General features: G+C 35.7%; 2 protein-coding genes across 5 annotated transcripts; both read left to right on the forward strand.

The window, feature by feature from the left end:
- The first annotated feature begins 107 nt into the window (after positions 1-107).
- chmp3 (charged multivesicular body protein 3) lies at positions 108-5,341 on the forward strand. Of its 2 annotated transcripts, none has more exons than XM_008400062.2 (6): positions 108-266; positions 681-741; positions 2,032-2,211; positions 2,286-2,407; positions 2,486-2,600; positions 3,481-5,341. In XM_008400062.2, the coding sequence occupies exons 1-6, from the start codon at positions 222-224 to the stop codon at positions 3,621-3,623; spliced, it is 666 nt and encodes a 221-aa protein (XP_008398284.1). In that variant the 5' UTR covers positions 108-221; the 3' UTR covers positions 3,624-5,341. The 2 variants fall into 2 exon arrangements, with proteins under 2 accessions (XP_008398284.1, XP_008398285.1); XM_008400063.3 differs by having other exon boundaries at positions 126-280.
- A 1,249-nt stretch (positions 5,342-6,590) lies between these two features.
- Positions 6,591-20,994, forward strand: reep1 (receptor accessory protein 1). 3 transcript variants are annotated; one of them, XM_008400059.3, is made up of 8 exons: positions 6,591-6,734; positions 9,805-9,877; positions 9,962-10,038; positions 11,403-11,523; positions 11,882-11,995; positions 13,075-13,234; positions 14,650-14,870; positions 17,948-20,994. In XM_008400059.3, the coding sequence occupies exons 1-8, from the start codon at positions 6,703-6,705 to the stop codon at positions 18,017-18,019; spliced, it is 870 nt and encodes a 289-aa protein (XP_008398281.3). In that variant the 5' UTR covers positions 6,591-6,702; the 3' UTR covers positions 18,020-20,994. The 3 variants fall into 3 exon arrangements, with proteins under 3 accessions (XP_008398281.3, XP_008398282.3, XP_017158084.2); XM_008400060.3 differs by having other exon boundaries at positions 6,592-6,734; positions 14,650-14,858; XM_017302595.2 differs by lacking the exon at positions 6,591-6,734 and adding an exon at positions 6,817-7,569.
- The last annotated feature ends 21 nt before the right edge of the window (positions 20,995-21,015 follow it).

Genomic DNA, 21,015 nt, shown 5'->3' on the forward strand with positions numbered 1-21,015 from the left:
CACAACTTTCTTGTCGTAAGTGTCTCGTTCAGTTTCTGTCGCACGTCAACACTCTGGGGCTTGTCTAGTGGCTGAGAACCGTAGGGACGGAAGGTTTTTTCCTGTTGGAACGCAGCCCTCGAGACTCTGGGTTAGACACCAGGAAGTGCTCGTAGAACAACCTCTCCCAGCTAGCTAGCTTCAGTCAGAGAGGTTAGTTCGGTTGAAACCCAGCACACAACATGGGGCTGTTCGGCAGGACACCGGATAAACCCCCCAAAGAACTGGTAAATACTTTATGGTGAATATCTGGACTGTCTGGTTGAATTTAGCTCATAATTAGACAATTGCTGGAGCGTCTTTAGCTAACTGGCTAACGCTAGCTGTCAGTATAACCACCGCATGTTTAACTGATATTTCTCTTGATACCAATACTGCTACTGTTATTGACCCAATAACTGACTTATGTCCTGTTAAAAATTAATCCGTTGTTGTTGGTTGTGAGTGTTTTTATTCAATGTTGTGGAAGTTATGTTTATTAGCATACATGCTAGCTGCTGTCAGTTGTCAGCCCCATCAATGTAAACAAACCCAGATGATGTTTCAGCTGCTCTGACATTAGGCCAGTTTTACCGGTACATAAATATTACAACGTTTTATTGGTGTTACATCTTAGTGTGTTTTTCAATGTGTCGTTCCAGATAAATGAGTGGTCTCAAAAAATCAGAAAGGAGATGAGAGTGATTGACAGACAAATTCGAGGTAAGCCCTGGACATAATCAGACAGCAACAAATTACATCAAAACTGCAGCTGCATATAGTTTACAAGCATTAAATAAAAGTGCATATAGTTTAACTTGTGTGGCCAAAACAAGTCCAAAAGCTATAATTTGTATTCGTCATGATGTTAATATTGTATCGAAATGGTGGACGGTAAAAGTGCTTTATTTGTTTAAAAAGCTTGAGGACCTTGTTCAAATTTATTGACATACACAAATATTAGTCTGATTTTCATGTTGTAAACAGAGCAAAGGAGAGTAACTTAATATTAGCCGGGATAAAGGTAATAATATACTTGCTATTTGTTCAATAAATTCATTTTAGTTTATTATGTAGCACCAATTTACAACACAGTACATTGAAAGTAAAACAAATGCATTTCACATCCAGAAATGTCTTATATTGACAGTTTCTACGTTACTTATTTGCATTACAGTTCAGTCCTGATTATAATAAAGTAGTAGAGTCAAATACTGCTCATAAAATTAACTGGGGGAAAATATTTTTTAGTTAAGGAAACCTAGTTTATTGTAACTTTACAGAAATCTCTCCTAAGAAAGTTTGGAATGTTGCTTCAATATAATCAGTAACTGGAATATCTTTCACAAATTATGTGAAATATTAATAGTTTTATTAAAAATTAGTGTACGCACCATGTTTTTTCATTATTTTTTAATGTAACAATGCTTTTTCTTCTACTAGTTTAAGGATTATATGTTTAGCTGTGGGTTTATTTGAGAGGAAGAAACTTTAAATTAGAAATTACAGCTTCACTTCAAATATTATTACTATATTTATGGGGTATTTATTATGACAACAATAAAAGTGTATACAACTTCTTTGCAGACTTTTTCTTTTTAAGACAACTGTAACTTTAAAGCCCTGCAGATACATATATTGCTTACAAAAATCATACCTGTTGTAAAATATGCTTCTTCATGATACTAGTCACATAAAGAAGTATTTTTATGACTAATCTGCAAACAGTAACTGGATTTAGTCATATTTGATATTTAGTGATGCTCTCACTGAAGAAAACGTCAAAAGTAACAACCCAGAAGGAAGATTTCTGCTAAGTCAAAGACCATCTCTGATAACATTTTACTACTATAATCTTAATTTGACTGCATTGTTTTGTAATTCAGATTTAAACGGAACGTATTTAATTAAATCTGAAGTTGTTGAATTGATTTTATTGATCTAATAGTGTCGCGTATTTCTGGGATTTAAATCGCTCCTGGTGATTGTTGCTTTCATGCCTGTTTCTTCCAGATATTCAAAGAGAGGAGGAGAAAGTTAAACGCTCCATCAAAGATGCTGCCAAAAAGGGACAGAAAGATGTTTGTGTCGTCCTCGCCAAGGAGATGATTCAGTCGAAACGGGCCATCACAAAACTTTACGCCTCCAAAGCCCAGATGAACTCGGTGCTTCTCAGCATGAAGAATCAACTGGGTGAGTGACGGAGCGCGGCCTCGATCGTTGTCTTCCGCTCAGTCGGCTAATTAACACGTCTGCTTGTTTTCCAGCTGTGGTTCGAGTAGCTGGAGCGCTGCAGAAGAGCACAGAGGTCATGAAAGCCATGCAGAACCTGGTTAAAATCCCAGAGGTCCAGGCCACAATGATGGAGCTTTCAAAGGAGATGATGAAGGTCAGACGAGCTACAATCTAAGATTAATATTTGCCAGCATTAAAGCAAATATAATTCATCGTAGACTTGAACTTTTAGGCCGGAATAATTGAGGAAATGCTGGAGGACACGTTTGAGAGCATGGAAGACGGAGAGGAGATGGAGGAAGCGGCAGAGGAGGAAGTTGACAAGATTCTCTTTGAGATCACAGCAGGTGGGGATTTTAAAGAAAACATATTAACGCACGTTTCTGCTTTGTGGAATATGATGGAGTATTAGGGCAAGGATAAGAAAATGAAATTGTGAGAAGAAGGTCATAATAAACACATCAGATTCAGATTAAATGTTTTCTTATTTGTAAAAACTGAAGTATAGATTCACAAAACGCTCAATGATCCTCATTTTCAGCTGTGATCCGTTTTTATGTGCATCATAGTATTACAACTTTATTCTGGTAATATTACAGTTTTATTCCAATAAGATTCTGACTTTATTCTTGGATTACTACGACATGATTCTGGAAATATTATGACTTTATTCTCATTAAGACTTTATTCTTGTGGAATAAATAAATATAATTTCTAACAATGTATTTGTTCTCTGATATGAGAAGAAAGTCCTAATTATTAAGACTTTAATAATTATGTTTTAAGAAAATAATTTCTCAATATTGATGAAAACATTATTTCATTATTAAAATGTTATTAATAAAATATGATTTAAATATTAATATTTTTGGTAAAATATATGTAAATATTAATATTTTATTGGTAATAATGAGTAATGTTAATATTATTCATATTAATAATATTGACTTTAATAGGAATAAAGTCATTATATGACTAGTCTTGTACTTTTGCAACTTTTTTCTGGTATTAAGATTTTCTTCTTGTAATATTATATTATTACAACTTTATTCTGATAATAATTTGACTTTATTCTCATTATTTTATTTTTGTAATTTATTTATATCGTTTATCCTGGCCCTTCCACTCTCCAGGTTTTAATTTCTTAATATTTATTAAAACAACCCAACGTTACCCAGTGAAGTTGAACATGTCTGGTTCTGCTCTGGTTCTGCTCCGGTCCTTTAGGGGCTCTTGGTAAAGCTCCAAGCAAAGTGACGGAGCCGCTTCCGGACCTGCAGCCTCCGGGAGCCTCAGCTGCTGCTTCGGACGAAGAGTCGGAGGAAGACATCGAAGCCATGCAGTCCAGACTGGCGGCTCTGAGGAGCTAGAGTTCACCGCCGCGGTTAGAGTCACTTTGCACATTTCTCCAGTGCTGAGCATCCTCCGCTTCATTGTCACCTGGGTTAACATTGTGCTTCAATGGTCGTTTATTTGAATCCAGCCTGATTAAAAAGGTGATATTTTCTGTTATCTGCAGTGACTCTAGCTACGTCTTTATTCTCCAAAGTCAATCAGAAGGTTTATGGGGGTGTATATAATGTAAGTATGATCAGCCTTCTGTGCCTACAGTGGTTATTCTCGCTCTCCTACGTCAGTATTTATGACCCAAACTGACCAGCTGGGGAGGAAGTTTTTAATCTTTTAGGAAACTTTTTGCTCAGTTTACCAGGAATTAATCCGCCTACGATATCTGAAACACTAGAAGTGATGGGCAGCGCTTTCATTTGTTTCATTTGAATATATCTATTGTTCTTTTCGTGCTCATAAGTGTTATGAACATTAAAATACTATTTCTACACTGCAAAAACACAAAATCTTACCAAGTTTCTTTTGCTCTAGTTTATAGTGCAAACACTGAAATAAGAATGAATGTTTTCATCTTATTTTCAGAAAATAATTCCTTAATATTGATTAAAAATGGCTAGTTTGACGGGCAGATTATTTCACCTATAACAAAAAACTTTTTCATGTTATAATTGAAATAATCTGCCTTTGGAACTAGAACTTAATCATAAATAAGTAATTATGTACTTAAAATAATCTATATCTTGCTGAAAAGTTACTTATTTTAACCGTACTAAAAACTACACTAGAAAAACTAAGATTTTTTGTTTCTGCTTTGTATAAAAAACATCCTCACTGCAAAAACACAAAATCCTACCAAGAATTTTTGCTCTAATTTTAGTACAAATTTCTTGGTATGCTTGTAATCAGACAAAACTAACTTACAAGTAACTTTTCAGCAAGATGTAGGAGCTTCTTTTAAGAAAATAATTCCTTAATATTGCTGAAAAAGTACAAAGTTCCACTGGCAGATTTCACTTAAAACATGGAAAAAAATTTATTTTTATAAGTGAAATAATCTGCCTGTGGAACTAGTACTTTCTCATAAATATTAAGGAATTATTTACTTAAAACAAGCTCCTACATCTTGCTGAAAAGTTACTTGAAAGTTAGTTTTTGTCTGATTTCAAGTCTAATAATAATGAGACCAAAAAAACTTAAGATTTTTTGTTTTCGCTCTGTATAAAGAACATCCTCACTGCAAAAACACAACATTTCACCAAGTATTTTTGCTCTAATTTTAGTATAAATTTCTAAAGTGAATAGTTTCTTAATTGATGAAAAAGTTCCAGTTCCACCAGCAGATTATTTCACTTATAACAACATTTTTTCATGTTGTGAAATAATCTGCTAGTGGAACTAGTAATTTTACATCAATATTAAAGAACTATTTACTTAAAACAAGCTCTTATATTTAACTGAAAAGCTACTTGTTAGTTCTAAATTCTAGATATTTGCACCAGAAACTAGACCAAAAATACTTGGTAACATTTTGTGTTTTTGCAGTGTACTCATGTTTTGCAATAAGCGTCAGCTTGTTCATCGTTTGACTTTGAGTCGCTGTAGTTTTTCTCCAAAATGCAAAGGAAGTAGAGCTACTGGTTACTGCAGAACATGTGTATCGTTAAATATTGAGTGTATAATTTTTCTATGTGGATGGACGAAAACAAAAAAAACTAATAAACTTTTAAGAAAAATGTCAGCTTTTCTGCTCTCTGTGTTGGTCCCACTCAGGTCAGATACACGACATATCGGCATTAATATTGGATTATTTTGGTGATGTTCTAACGTATCAGTATCAGTCCAAACTGGGCCGATATTAATATCCGGTATTTATTTCCGTGTTATTGTTGTTACTGTGTCAGTTTTTCTCTAATATTGCATAAAACGACTTAAATTAAAAATCTACAGTATGCGACGATTTTTTTCATTATCCGATTAATCATCAGAATAGATTAATCGATAACTAAAATAATTGTTAGTTGTGACTTTATAAGACTACATAATGATTTTGTTAGATGTGATGCGCCTTGGGTTCAGCATGTTCCAAACATTTATTCAGCTTTTGAAATGAACAGAAGTGTTGGGTTTCCGCCTGCTACTGTCCTCCACTTGAGCTTTTGTTGTCCTGAAACTGAACCTCGGCCTTTACTTTGGATTACAGTCTGGACTAAGCCGTGATACTGCAACTCTAACAATGAATCTGTTCATAGTTTCTAGGCCAGATGAATGTATCCTCTGCTTTTTGATACAGGTATCTCTGTATCCTCTGAGACTGAAGTAAACGACACTGAAAAACATGACTGGTCTGTAGATTCACAGTTGATTTATTCTTCAATATTTATTATTATATGTATAACTCATTTAACCAGTACGACCAAATATTAGGGTTACACTCAGAAAATAAAATAAAAATACAAGAATAAGGTCGAAACAATATGAGGTCATGAGTCAGTCATGAGAATAAAGTAGAAAAAAGAGAATAAAGCAGAAATAATACAAAAATAAGGTAGAAATAATATGAGAATAAAATCGTAAAATATGAAGAAAATAGTCAAATAATACAAGAGGTAAAAAATATTACGACAAAGATGAAATGCGACGAAATTAAAGTCGAAATATGAGAATAAAATCTTATTGAGAAAAATGTGATCAAATTATGAAAATATTGTAGAAATAAGAATGTAAAGTCGAAATAATACTAGAATAAAATCGCAATAAAATTAGGAAAAAGTAATATTACGAGAATAAAGTTGAAATATTACGAGAATATGTTCGAAATAATACGAGAATAAAGTCAGATGAGAATGAATTCATAACAATGTGACTTTATTCTCGTTACTATTTTTATTTTCTAAGCGTGGCCCCAGTACTCCGTCGTAACCATGAATCCTCGCTGTGCATCGCTGCAATGCAACAGTGCCATCTATGGAGCTGCAGCCCCGTCCTGCATGCATCACGTTGCAGCCTGTGTGCGTCCAGACGCCGCCGCCTGTGGACGCGCCTGTCATCTGGAGGAAACTCCTCCCCGCAGACAGCGCGTCCTGTCGCCTTCCCAGCGCAATGGTCTCCTGGATCATCTCTAGACTTGTGGTGTAAGTCGTTTTATTCGTTTTCTATTTTTTCCTCCATTTCTCTCCGTCTGTGCCTTCAGCGCTATAGGAAAGAAACAGAAACGGGTTGGAGCGGATCTGAGCCTCTCCGTAACGGTGCAGCGGCTCCCGCAAGCCCCCGCAATCTCCTCCCAACAGCCTAATTTAATCAGAATCAAACGCGACAGCGGATCAGGTGACGGGCTATTAATTTTTCACTGAACAGGGTGTTTTGAGCAGGACTGCAGTTTGGACCCAGAGCAGGAAGCTGAGCCAGGCCTGCAGACCTGTTCTATTTCTGAGGCAGCGCTCAGCAGCCAACAGCTCTTTGTGTTTATCAGGCAGATTTTTACAAACATGACGGAGCAGCTGAGTTACACATTACACTGCTGGGGATGAGTCAGACCGTCCGGAGGTGACAGGAGCCTAAAGGTCACTAGTGATTCTGAACAACAGGAGCGGTCCTTCGGTGTTTGTGTCCCAGATTGGAAGCGGTACAAAGAGGATGGCTCAACCTTCTCGGGTTACATTGCAACACTTGAAAATGTCTGGGCAGCAGGGATGCAAGTTATTGATTAAAGCTGCAGGACCTAACTTTTATAAAAACGTATTTGTTTGAACCGTCTCCATGTCATAACAGTATGGTATGACACAGATAATCAAGCTCCTCCGCCTTCTCTCAATGCTAACTACAAAACAACCAATCAGAGCCAGGAGGCGGGCCTTAGAACGTCCCGGCCCCTCCCACTTTCCCATTGCTCTCCGTTAGCCTGCTGTGAATGCTAAGGCTAGTTAGCATGGTCACCGATGTCAGCGGATAGACAGTATTCCCATATTGGTAAGTTGTTTCTCTACCATTAGCACATTAAGTAGCAAGTACATGAGTTGATTGACAGCGCTAAGAAGCTCCTCCCAGTTCTGAATGATGACACGGTATGTTTCTTCAGTAGCTTCTCTCACAGATTGTCTCATGTTATACATCACTTTGTAACAAATATGTAAAAAAAAAAAAAGTAGTAAAAGTTACATTGTGCAGCTTTGAGTTAATCTCAAGTTGATTGATCTTATAGATTGACAAACACTTGATTGATAAGCGGTCATTTTCGTACAAACCTGAGTTTGGTCCTGAGTTTGGTGACTGAAAGATGGTCAAAGGCCAACCATCTTTCAGTTACCCAAAAGGCTAAGATTTTCATAATATCCCGAATTAAAAAAACAAAATAGAAAACGGTGGTTTTCTCACATTATTAAACCTAAATAAAGAAACAGGAACCTCTTACGTGGCTGAATAGATAACTTAGGAGGCTCATGAAGTGTTCGAAACAGAACCGCATAAAGTCCATTTCGAATCCCAAACTGATCTCTTTTTGGGCCGTTTCTCTTTAGCGTTCTGCTAAGGCCCCGCCGCCATCTTTGTTTCTGTATCGACGGTCGGCTCTGCTTAAGAATGACCAGCAGCGCCCTCTGCTGGATGGCAGCTAAACTACAACACTAAAAGAAGGTCTTAGCGGACTTAAATTTTTATTTTATTAATATTTTAAACCTTTATTTAACAAGGTGCGTTATTAAGAACAAATTATTATGTAGAATAACGACGAATGGAAGCTCGAGCAGCTCACTTTACAATAAACAACAAACATTAGCAGCATTGTTGAAATCATAAAACAGTAACAAATCGACATTATTAATCAATTAGAACTAATTTTAAACTAATAAACCATTAACCAACAATTGGCTATAAGTTGATTAATTGTTTGCATCCTTCCCGTGAATTCATGGTAATATTTTTCTTCAATAACTGCAGTTATCGTGATGACAGTGACGTGTGAGGAGGATACAAACAGCTGGGTCACCAAGCCTCCAACAGTCCAGAAATTAAATTTAGAATATAAGATCCTGTTACAAGCTGGAGCTCCTCAGCTCCGGCTGTTAATCAGAAGAGCTGATATTCTGACTCTCCTTGTTCTGTTGATCTCCGTTGACCAGGCAGGCTGCAGGGTTGTAACGTGATGTGGGTCAGTAACCTGATCTCGTCCTGGTCTGTGTCACCAAAACACAACCCTGCATGGCGGGCTGCTGCAAATCCAGAGGAATTTAAAGAAAAAATCTAATTTTATCTTTTGCCTGCTGGGCAGCTTGTAAAGCCAAATCTGTCATGGGGAAATGTGTCTCTGCTTCATTTGGATTGGCTATATTTAAAGAGCTGTTGTACACAATCTGTTGTTTGACTCAGCAAGAAGCCGAGGAGATATAATAAGGACTGCAACTAACGATTATTTTAGTATTCATTTATTGTAACAATCAATCGATTAATCTGAAAAAAAATCTGCATATTTTTTATTTTCATTTAGCATTTTTATAAAATATTATAACTACATTAAAATATGCAAACCAACATATAATTTAATTCTGTTTTTAAATAAGAAAAGTAAGGGTTTATGCTTATAAAATAAAATTCTTTTAGCATACATGTGATAATTTAAAACTAAAGATGCATCTGCAGCTAAAAAATACTTCTAACATAACCTCAGTCCTTTCTGCTTGAGTGAGTAGGATTGATCTGTTGATTTTTTTTTTTTTTTAACTGATTGAGAGTGCTTAATAGATTTTATTTGACATAATCTGAACCAGGTGAAGCTAAAACCTGAGGAGGTCTGAGTTGAACATATTTACAGACAAATTGTTTTTTTCTTTATTTTAAATGTAAAATGTACATATTTTTGGACATTTTTGACTCAGTTATTTTGCTTTTTTCCCCCCAACAAATGCCCTTATTACATTCATCAGTTAGCAATTAATCAATTACTAATTTAGTTGACAATTATTCCGACTAATCACGATTAATCATTTCAGCCCCAGATATAACAAATTTCCTAACACTGGTGGACAAATTGATTCAGTTATTGATCATGGTTTATGCCTTTTTAAAGGTTGACATGTTAAACCTTCCCCGCTGTGGAACAGTAAACGATATTTCACTATATTGTAATCTGTTTTAAGTCCTGATTTTATATGATTCATTCATCTTTGAACTGCATTTTTAGGATTCATTTGAACCATTTCTGTCTTTTAGACTTGTTTTTGGTACTCTATATCCTGCTTACTCGTCTTATAAGGCTGTGAAGACAAAAGATGTGAGAGAATATGTAAGTACGGTTTCAGAAATAACTAAATCTGGTTTGTACACAGCTGCTCTGTGTGACTGAATATACTTTCGTTTGATTTTTCAGGTGAAATGGATGATGTACTGGATAATATTTGCCCTTTTTACTACAGTGGAGGTGTTTACAGATATGTTTCTTTGTTGGTAAGTGGCTCACAAAGATACGCAGTTTATTTCTCGTACTGTCTGAAGTTAAATCAGATCAAACTTCTCTTTTTTGGTCTGTTAGAATTACAAACATTATTTATATTTGCTAAATGCCATAATAATGAGAGAGAGGTGTCATTAATATCTCCAAGATCAGACTATATGGTGTGAAAGCATCTTTAGGTGCATTCATGCTAGCTCTTTTTAGCTAGTTTAGTCGAACCGCAGCTCGTTTGTCGAGAAAGTCCGGTTTGTTTGAGTAGATGTGAATGCAGATACAGACCAAAAAAGATAACTAGTCTGGCTAAAATCCCAGGTCTGTCCACGTAAAGTGAACTCTAACACCGTTCGAATACATATGTGAATGACAAAGCAGAAAGTCGGACTGCAGCGCAAGGCATTCTGGGTAAATATAACCAAAACAAACCCAGTGGGAGAAATGGCTCGGTTTCTTCTACCAAAAACAAAAGATAAATCCTTCAACCGCTAAAATCTGATGCCACTCCATTTTTATTGACATTTAGTGAAGAAGGAAGTTGCACTCATGTCTTCTTCTGAGGTTTCCGTGTCGTTTCGTTCAGTGGTTTTCGGTACAGCGCCCCCACTGGCGAGGACGGGAACAGGTTTTTCAAATAGATAACTGAAACCGAGAAAAAATTTACTAACTACGGCAAAATGTTTAATAATCATAAACTGTAATTAATGGAGAAAAATTATAACTAACTGGAACTATTTAATATTTATTTTTTATTTAATATTAGCCTTTCGAATTAAACAGTTTGAAAGGTTATTAAACAGTTTGAAAGGCTAAGAAAATGGTGGGGAAAATTTGAAGTTTTTCCCTACATAAGCCGTTTACATGAGCTGTCGGGACTCTGTACTCCTAGTGGCATTTGTGTCAGTCGGCAAAATGGCGACAGTAAAAGTTGGGAGAAAACAGCAGGATCATTTGGTTTTTAACAATAATTTTGTTGAGTATTCAACAAAATACAATATTTATACAATACAAATACTTTGACCTTTTTGAATTCTGCACCTAAAAATTAACCAAAGTATATAAAACTAAGAAAAATAAAGAATGTTTAACAATAACTAATTAAAACTAACTAAATTAGACGAACTATAATGAAAAACCCAAAACTATTACAATCCTGAAAATGTCCCCAATAAAACCAGGTCTTTCAGCTGTAAAAAAAAAAGTGTATGTAAACATTTGATTTTGAAAAAGCAGTAAAAAATAGGAATAAATGTTTATCTTTTGTTTACAAACTTCTGGTTTTAACAGTATTTAGCTGAAATAATAAAGTTTAAACGCTGAGAGGGAAGCAGTTTTTGACTGAACACGGTTTCTGTCCTTCCAGGCTTCCTTTCTACTACGAGCTGAAGATAGCCTTCGTTGTGTGGCTCCTGTCGCCGTACACCAAGGGCTCCAGTGTGCTGTACAGGAAGTTCGTCCATCCCACGCTTTCCTCAAAAGAAAAGGTGAAGCCCCTTTCCTCTATCTTGCTTTGTTTACTGCTGTGTCCTCTAAAGTTCACAGATTTTCAGCCTGCAGGCTGGAAGGTTAAGTGACTAAGAACAAAAGCGCCTTTATGCCAAGTTTCTTTCCCACTTTAGCCGTTAAAATGTGTTTGCTGATGGAGTGAGAGGAAATGTCACGCTGCTTTTCCACTTCTGCTGCGCTTTTTTTCCCCTCAAGGTACCTCAGGAAACAGATAAATTGTTTTTCTCAGGATCAGAAATGGCACCAGCTAGCTGAGTGATGAAGGAAGCTGTGATGTGATAACGAGGGAAAATCTGCAAGTGTGATTTTTATTTTTTACATTTTTGTTATTTTAAGGACATCGATGAGTACATCTGCCAAGCAAAAGACAAAAGCTACGACACACTGGTGCATTTTGGGAGGAAAGGACTGAATGTTGCAGCCACAGCTGCAGTTATGGCTGCTGCAAAGGTAACGCACATTATAGACATAGATAACATTAGCTGAAGGGTAGAAATACACTGCAAAAACACAAAATGTTACCAAGTTGTTTTAATCCAGGTTCTAGTGCAAATATCTTAGTTCACTTGAAATAAAACAAAAACTAACAAGAAAATTATTAGCAAATTATAGAAGCTTATTTCAAGTAAATAATCCCTCAAACTGATTAAACTGATTATTTCACTTGTAGCATGAAAAAATTTCTTGTTCGAAGTGAATTAATCTGGAAGTGGATCTAATTCTTCTTATCGATATTAAGGATTTTTTAAAAATTTACAGCAAACTCCTATCTCTTGCTAAAAAGTTACTTGTCAGTTAGTTTAGTCTTATTTTAGGTGTACTGACATATTGGCATTAGAAAATACTTGGAAAGATTTTTGTATGTTTTCAGTGTTTACTACGGAAGCTGAAAGTGGACATTTTCCGCATATATTTTTCCAGATGGGTTTCCCGAGATAAGTAAATTTTTCACTTTCTCGAGATAAAGAGTTAATTTCATCTTGTAAAAACAAACTTTGTTGTAACTCATTATCTTAAGAAAACGGTTAGAAATTAACTCGTTATCTCGCAAAAATGGGAATTTTACTCGTTAATTTAATAAAACGGGAAATATCTTGAGATAAGTTTTTCTCAAGAAAACGAAATTAGTTTTTTGAGATTAGGTTTGATTTCTCGAGATTCATTTGTTATTTCAAGAGTATTTCCTTATGGTTTCCTCAAGACAGAATTAATTTCCTGTTTTCAGTTAATTTCTATCTGTTTTATTAAGATGACGAGTTAAAACAAAGTTTGTAATTAGAAGATTATTGATGTGTGTGTGTGTGTGTGTGTGTGTGTGTGTGTTAAACCCTATTTAACACACACACCAACCATTTTAAAATTAACTCGTTACATCGAAAAACCATCAGGAAAATGTAAACATCTGCTCTCAGCTTCTGTCGATTTCTGACCTTCCTGATTTAATTTACATATTTAAACATAAAGCCATTAAACAGTTATGCATTCATATCTACTGGAGTTAAGCAGAAAGCCTGATGTCTCTGATTTAGGGTCAAGGCGTTCTGTCGGACAGATTACGGAGTTTCAGCATGCAGGATCTGTCGTCCTACCAGTCTGACCCAGACCAGACAGGACCCAGCGCCGCCCAGCCCGCCGCAGCTCAGCACCGAACCAGACCCATCATCCGCAGCAAGTCAGAGAGCTACAAGGGTGAGAGTCTGAACCCTCTGCTGCTTTTACAGGATCACAAGCTGGTTTAAAGCACCGCACTGCTCTGCTTCGGTATTCACAACTCGTCACTTTTAACCAGAAACTTTAATTAAATCGACTCATAAAGGAGCTATGAATGCTTTACCATGCAGTCACTGTCCTGCAAAAAGTAATAAGTTTAAATCGTTATCACAATAGTACTACCAGAGGTGGACAGAGGGCCAGAAAATGTAGTCAAGCAAAAGTAGCAGTACTTCAACATGTTTTACTCAAAAGTAAAAAAGTACGTGGTAAAAAGTACTGAATAACTGACCAAATTATTAATCATTTAATATTAAAAAATTACATAATCAGACCAACAAAAATGTAAAGTTAAGTGGAAATTTTGGTATTTTGAGCACAAAAATTACAATAATTCACATAAGCAACAAAAAATAACAAAATAAGGCCAAAAAAAATTTTTCCAAACCAGTTACTTTGGAAAAGAAAAACATGATAAAAACTTACAAAACTTTAACAAGAACTGCAGATGTGTGTCTGGTGAATTTTTGGTTAAAAAAATTCACCAGACATGTTTGTTTTTCATTCAGTGGGTAGAAAATCCATAAATTTTACTCAAGAGTAGAAATACTTTATAGATTACTAATAGATTACTCAAAGTGCAACGTAGTAAAAATACTCTTGAAAGTAAACAATTTTCAAAAAAGTTACTCAAGTAAACGCGATTGAGTAAATATAAGTAGTTACTGCCCAACTCTGTGTTCTGCAAAAGTCCATATCGTCCACCTCTCTTTATTCTTGCTAAAATAATTGTGATAAATCGATTATTAAAATAATCATCAACTAATTTAGTAATCGATTAATCATTAACTGGAGTATAAAGACTCAAAAACATTAATATGCTGAAAGAAACAAACTCAGAGCAGCAATAAACTGAAAGAGTTTGCAGAAGTTGAAGTGAATGAGGTCTTTTTAGGAAATCACTACATTTGATAAAATGGAGGAACAAAACAATACTGAATACACTGCAAAAACTGAAATATTACCAGGTTTTTTTTGTCTAGTTTTGAGTATAAATATCTTAGTACACCAGAAATAAGACAAAACTAACTTAATGAAAAGTTACTTATAAATTTGTTTTACCTCATTTCTAGTTTACGAAGATATTTGCACTGGAAACTAGACTTAAGTACTTGGCAGAATTGTGTGTTTTGCAGTGTAATAACAGTTCGTTTGTGCTCTAACAAATTGCTCTCTGTCTCATTATAGTTTCTTCCAGCAGTTTGTTTATTTATTATCTGAGCTTTTAAATCTCCACCAAACACAGAAACCCGTTCAGTGGCTGTAACTCGATCCAAACCCGACTTTCATCTGTTCGTCAAACTTCCCCCAACGTCTGTTTTTCCACGGTGCAGATGTTGACATGAATGAGTATGAGGTTCTGGGCTTGGAGCATTTGGACTCTGCAGAGTTTCTGGCTCTGACCCAGTCCGGCCCGCTCTCCGCTCCCGCTCCGCCCGCCAGTCCTGCAGCTCAGGAGCAGACTGAGGAAGGGCCGGGGAAGGAGGTGCAGGCCACGTCGAGCTCCCCGCAGCTCAGGATGAGCAAGAGGAGAGCTCCGGAGGTACGCAGCCTGGTGAGCGCGGCTGCTGCCTGACGGCAAACCCAGATGGGAACGACGACGACACCGGGTCGGGGTCGGTCCAGGTGGAAAAACAGACCGAGGAGCACATTTACGCCCAAAATCACAGAAATGTTGAGATTTTCAAGAAAAAAATTTAAAATTTCTGAGTTTCAAAAGTTGAAACACAAAAAAAACCTCAGTGATTTTGACAAAAATTTCAAGAACAATGGAAATTTTTAGATTTATCTCTGAAATTTTCAAGAGAAAACGTGGAAATTTCTGTTTGAAAAGTTGAACCTTTGCTCCAAAGTTGAAAAGTCTCAACTTTTAAAACTCAAAACATTTCCAAAGTCACAAAAAGTGTAACTTTTGAAATTCAGAAAGTTTTTATTTAGAAAATTTCTAAGATTAGTCTCAAAATTTCAGATTTTTTCAGACCAATTTTCAACTTTTCAAGTTCAAAAGTTTCTACGCTTTTTTCATAGAAAATTTCTGAGATTTATCTCAAAATGTATTGTTTTTTTCCAGAAATTTTTTTAACTTTTCAAACTCAGAATTTTCAAATTTTTTCTAGAAAATTTCAGAGATTGATCTCCAAATTTGGTAGTTTTTTTCTACCAAATTTCAACTTTTCACACTCAGATATTTCTTGTTTGGACATTTTTTTGTTTTTTTCTAGCAAATCTTTGATTTTTCAAACTCCAAAATTTCCAAGTTTTTGTAGAAATTTTCTGAGATTAATCTAAAATTTCTTACAGTTTTTCTGTAAAATTTTCAATTGCAGAAATTTCCACTTTTTTTCTAAAACATTTCTGAATTTTCTTCTAGCAAATTTTTGATTTTTCAAGTTTTTTTCCTACAACATCTCTAAGTTATTTTGTTTTTATTTTATTTTTCAAGCTCAGAAAAATTCCAAGTTTTTTTTTTTAGAATATTTCAGGGATTAATCTAAATATTTCAGAGTGTTTTGGTGGAAATTTGCTCCTGTCTTTTTCCACGGCCCTGATACGCTGTCGTACTCTAACACACTAACTTCTGCAGCTGCATTTTTAAGCGATCCTCTCAGTCCAGACGTCGGTCTGCTGAGTGCGGCTGATCAGAGAGTCTCTGCAGTAACTCACTAACCTCGTAGGCATTTACATTAATTTAAAGGCATCAGCCATCGCTGATGTTTGGAAATGTGGAGGGGGAAACAAGTATTTAACAAGTCAACGTCTTTCTCAGTCAGTTCGCTGAAAATCCTCCCCAGTTTAGTTTTCTAATTCAACAGGATTTTACTGGGATGCTCTCACCGCCTGGTGATGTGTGAAACTCAAGGCTCAGGGGCCAAATGTGGCCCGCCTTAGCTGTTAATGTGGCCCTTTAGATCAAAGCTTTACGACCTAGAGAGCCATTTTTGCTTTTTGTCCAGCTTATTTAGAGCCAGAAAAGCTACATGAAACAAATTATCTTATTTAGCTTAGCCTATTTGACGTGTTTGGCTTTTCTAAATGTTCTGCATCGGACTTAAAACCAGCTTTTAATGGTTTTTCTTCAGCAGTGGAGTCTTGTGCGGTGAGCTTTTGAAAAAGGTTGGGTGTAAAACATCGTATCTGCTGATTCCAGGTTATTGGATTTTTGAAATGTTTTCTTTTGACTCTTCTATCAGAGACCTTGTAAGGCAAACCTGGTTGTATCTGGATTATGATGAAATTATGCTAATCCTGGCTCCGGATTATGGCTCCAATTGCCTTATTCAGAAGTTTGTGGTGAAGAGAGCTATTTGCTGTTTCTGGTCATAAAATGCTTCTTGGTAACGTGAAACTTTTACCCCATTAAAGTAAAATGTACTGAGGAAAATATTGTTTTGTTCCATACAGTTTTCCCCGCTTTCTCATAGAAAATTGCAGTAGATTTCTGACGTGAAGTGCCTGCTGCCGTGTTTTATCCAGCTAAATTATATAAACCTCATGCTTTGTGGAGTGGAGTGACATTTATTTAACATGGAGGCTGTTGTTTATTTGTGATATAATCCAAATATGATCTCTTTAAAACAAATTTACATTTATAGAAACATTAAAGAAAAATGAAAGAGAACATTCCCAATGGTTACATAAACATGTGGATAATGTTACTTTAATTTTTCTGTTTTTAAGGACAATTTCAACATTATAAATCATTAGAATTAAAGAAGAAAAACGCAGAAATAGTATTTTATTTGATTTAGATTATTACTGCCATGTTGTTTTCAAAATTATGATCTACCGCAAGACAAGAGTCTGAATTGTAAATATATATATATTATTCGATTTTTACTTTGTTATTGGAAAGCACTGCCTTTAAAGTCCTAAACATTTTGTCCAAAAGTAGTCATCTGAAAAGAAGTATTATTTTTAAAAACTGAAATCTCAGAAAATGTAATAATTTTTTTTAACCTATTCAACCATAATATAAGCATGGACTATTTTAAGTAAACAAATGATCAATTTTTAAATGTATTTGTTCATTTATTTATTTTTGTAGGGATAGGCTTGTAGATCAAAAACTTCAAATGTTTTTGAGTGTTTTCCTCGTCGTATGAAAAGCAAATTGACTGATTGAAGAAAACTGAAAAAATATTTTCTCTTCTCTGTGATTTAGGTCAGCCTTCATTTGAAAACACTTTCAACATGTAGCCAAGTTTTAATAGAGCAATAAAAAGCAGACAAGGTGTACAACGAGTAGATGTTACCATGACAAAAGAAGGAAACCAGAAGGCCTGGAAAAGATTTTCATTTGTGTCACATCTCACATTTTTATAAGTAGATTTTGATGTAAAAGTTTAAGTTTTGTCATAATTTATTCTTGATTTGTAGTCGGGGGCTACAAGAATCAATCCAAGGGCCACAAATGGCCCCCGAACCCTACTTTGAACACCTTTTGATCCAAAAGCTTTAACTGACTTCAAAGATTTCTATTTTCAACAGAAACAGTTTGCATTAGTTTAGTCTCCTACTTGTTTTTACACATTAAAACAATAAAATGAGCCTTTTTTCTGAGCTTCATGATCCAAAATGGCGGCGGCAGCTTGACCCGGTCTGATCACACTCCGTCTGCCTCTGTGCTTCCAGCCTCCTCTTAGAGTCCTGAGGCCTCTCACAAGATCCAGGAGTGCTCTTTCTTCAAACAATGAAGCCATGTGAAGCCGTCTCCTCCAGCTGCCTTCGCTGCAACGAGTAAAAATACAGAATGGCCAGAAGCTCCACGACTGAAGCAGCCCTGCTTTGGAACGCCGTTTTACCAAAGTGACCTACGAAGACCCCTAATTCACAGCATAAATATATAGAAATATATATATATAAACCCCAGTGGCTCATGATGTTAAGAGGAACGAGGTTTGGTCGCTCCATGCTGACAGACACTTTGCATTTAAATATGTATTTATGTACAGTTTGCGTACTTTATCTCATGCTTTTGGTTGTTTTTATATATCAGAGGTGGTTGCATGTGTGTTCCTCGTCATTGGTCTTAGTGTTTATGAATGTACTTTAGAGGAAATCATCACCATGGAGAAGGAATGAAACTCAAGCCGAGGACTCAAACAAAACACTGATTTTGTTTTGTTTTATTTATTGTGATTCACAAAATAATCCATGCTTTCATCGTCCACTTATCAGACGTTTACCTCTTTCTCTCTCTGTGGGCCTTAAAGAAACAGAAACCCCAAATTATTTGCACTATGTCAATAATATACATCACTGCCCTCAGACAAAGCTGTGGCTCAGTTTTCTTATTAACTATTATTTTTAAGAGATTGATTTCCTCCGACTGTGCTTCACTACAATCACTTTGGTTTCTAAAGACTGAATATTTCTTAAAAGATTTAGAAATTTAAAGGTGACTTATTATGAAAGATTCACATTTTGCACGTTTTTATACTTCCATTTAGGTCTCCACTGCTTCTTAAAAGAATAAGAAAACACTCTGCCATTTTTTTGGCATTAACTTAATATTTTTTGGTGTCTGGAAAAGGAGCCGTTTGAAAAACCTCCCCACTTTTAAGTCACATTTGCGTCGCGCTGTTACCAAGCAACCCCAGCCAAGCCTGGCCCTGTTACCTAGCAACCCCAGCCAAGCCCAGCCCTGTTACCTGGCAACTCCAGTAGAACCCAACTAAAATCTCATATTTTCAGAATGATTACATGATACATGTTTTGCGTCCCCCATAGATCTATCCTAACTTGTTGAAGGAAGCATAATAGGTCACCTTTAAGGCTGAAAACTGCTAAATGACAGGAAATTTTATGTTTGAAGTCACTTATTGCTGTTGACTGAGCAGCTCTGCACACTCTGGTTGTTCCTCCTGGTGACCTGAGCCGCTTTTTTGTAGTTTATTCACTGAGCCCAAACCTGATTTTCACTGTGTTGGTGTGCAGTAATCTTACATGGTTGCATCTGTCTCTTTTACGGTGGTAAAAGTAAAAGAAGAAAAAACCCCAGAAGCCTCTCAGGTACAACTGTTCTGTTTACATCATTCACTCTGATATTGTAGATATACTTATTATGCACATTAAACTGTTCTTTCAGTGGATTAAATTGTGGAAAAGAAGCAGGATGTTTCTAATCATGTGTCAGTGCAGTCAGTGTTACTGTTGGAGATGATTTCCATACATTAAATTTAACGCTCAAGCTTTCTGCATGATATTAATTTTTATGAACATTTGATGATTTTATGTGAAGCCACTCTGGTTTAGTTTCTCTGTAGACACATAAAATATAACGCATTTGGGTTGTACTACAGAAAATCTGCTTCCTCAGACATTTAGTCATTTTGAAAAAATGAGGACACCCCGAGAAATTTTTTTTCTTTTTTTTTTTGCTCTAAAAGAAGAAAAAGTACATTGTTTTACATAATAAACACAGGGAAAAAATTCCCCCAGGATCTCAATGAGACCCAGATCTGCTTTATTACATTAAATTCCTTCGTTTTCAGTCAGTTTGTTGTGAATTTTCCGGTATGTTTGGGCCATTTTTAAGTTTAAAATGGCCCTACTTTAAATTTTCCATGATGAATTTAATTAGTTTGAACCGGACATTTGGTTCACGTCAAAAATGTCCTCTCTTCTTGCATCCAAATACAGGGTTTCAGCTGGTTTAAAAAACTCAAATTTATGACTGTTATGAATGGCATTTAAGACTAGTATCGTGACAGAAATGTACGGACGTCGCCCAGCCAATAAATGTGCATCTACTTATGATAGCCACAAAAAGCTAGCTACTTAGCTAGCGGAGATATGCTAACAGTGAGATGTCACTAACTTCAACAGTTACAGAACGCGTTGAAAACGATACAGAAAGTACAAAAGGAGAAATATTGCTTTTAATATAAAGAGTAGCAGCACATGTAGATTCTGAGAGGTTTTTGAAGACTTATTTTAGCATCTTGAAAAAAGTCCGATTAGACTTTCTTTTAGTGTTGTAGTTTGGTCGTCACCTAGAACAGGGCGGCGCTGGTCGTCCTTAAGCGGAGCCGTTAAAAGATGGCGGCCAAAGCAAAATGGGAAAGAAAAACTGTCCTAACAAGAGTCCGGTGTGGGATAAAGAAAGTATTTTATGCGGTCGTTTTTAAATATAAACAATCAACGAGCTCCTTACGTAAAAGGGGCGCTTATACAGCCGAACTCCATGACAAACTGCGTATAATTAAAAAAAAAAAGCCTTTTATGTTATGGACCACTATGCTCTTAATGAAAGAGAAAACTAAGGTCTTTACAAAAATGACAGTTTATGAATTAATCATTAGTAGATCATTAGGATCAATAAACTTTAGACTTAACTCAACCAATCGCTTGCATCCATATGAGACCTCTTCCCTACTAAACTTACCAGCGCCTTTTCTTTTAATATTTTTCTATATTGATAAATCTGATTAATACCTAAATGCCCCAAAATTAAACGTTTGCAAACACAAGCTTTAACAGGGTGTCCTGATTTATTCATGACTGTAAATCCAATCCAGTCCTTCAATTTTTCTGGCAGGCCAGAATGAAGCATTTCTTTAGTAACTAATTGATGTCAACTCAAAATAAAAAGCAAAGGTGTGATGACATAATTCATAACTGTTGATTTATGACTCCAAACAACTTCATACACAATAATAAAAAATAAAGACAACACATTTGATGGTTTCTGTCCAGTT

Source organism: Poecilia reticulata, chromosome 22 (genome assembly GCF_904066995.2).
Source record: "Poecilia reticulata chromosome 22, P_reticulata-male-v2, whole genome shotgun sequence".
In the NCBI taxonomy this organism is placed as follows: domain Eukaryota; kingdom Metazoa; phylum Chordata; class Actinopteri; order Cyprinodontiformes; family Poeciliidae; genus Poecilia; species Poecilia reticulata.

What these genes read in the sequence shown, in the direction of transcription:
- chmp3 (XM_008400062.2), top strand. Translation starts at nt 222, where the DNA reads ATGGGGCTGTTCGGCAGGACACCGGATAAACCCCCCAAAGAACTG. An exon ending in TTTCAAAGGAGATGATGAAG is followed by an intron (nt 2,408 to 2,485) that starts GTCAGACGAGCT and finishes TTGAACTTTTAG; the next exon opens with GCCGGAATAATTGAGGAAAT. An exon ending in TCTCTTTGAGATCACAGCAG is followed by an intron (nt 2,601 to 3,480) that starts GTGGGGATTTTA and finishes CCGGTCCTTTAG; the next exon opens with GGGCTCTTGGTAAAGCTCCA.
- reep1 (XM_008400059.3), top strand. Translation starts at nt 6,703, where the DNA reads ATGGTCTCCTGGATCATCTCTAGACTTGTGGT. An exon ending in ATCATCTCTAGACTTGTGGT is followed by an intron (nt 6,735 to 9,804) that starts GTAAGTCGTTTT and finishes TCTGTCTTTTAG; the next exon opens with ACTTGTTTTTGGTACTCTAT. An exon ending in CAAAAGATGTGAGAGAATAT is followed by an intron (nt 9,878 to 9,961) that starts GTAAGTACGGTT and finishes TTGATTTTTCAG; the next exon opens with GTGAAATGGATGATGTACTG.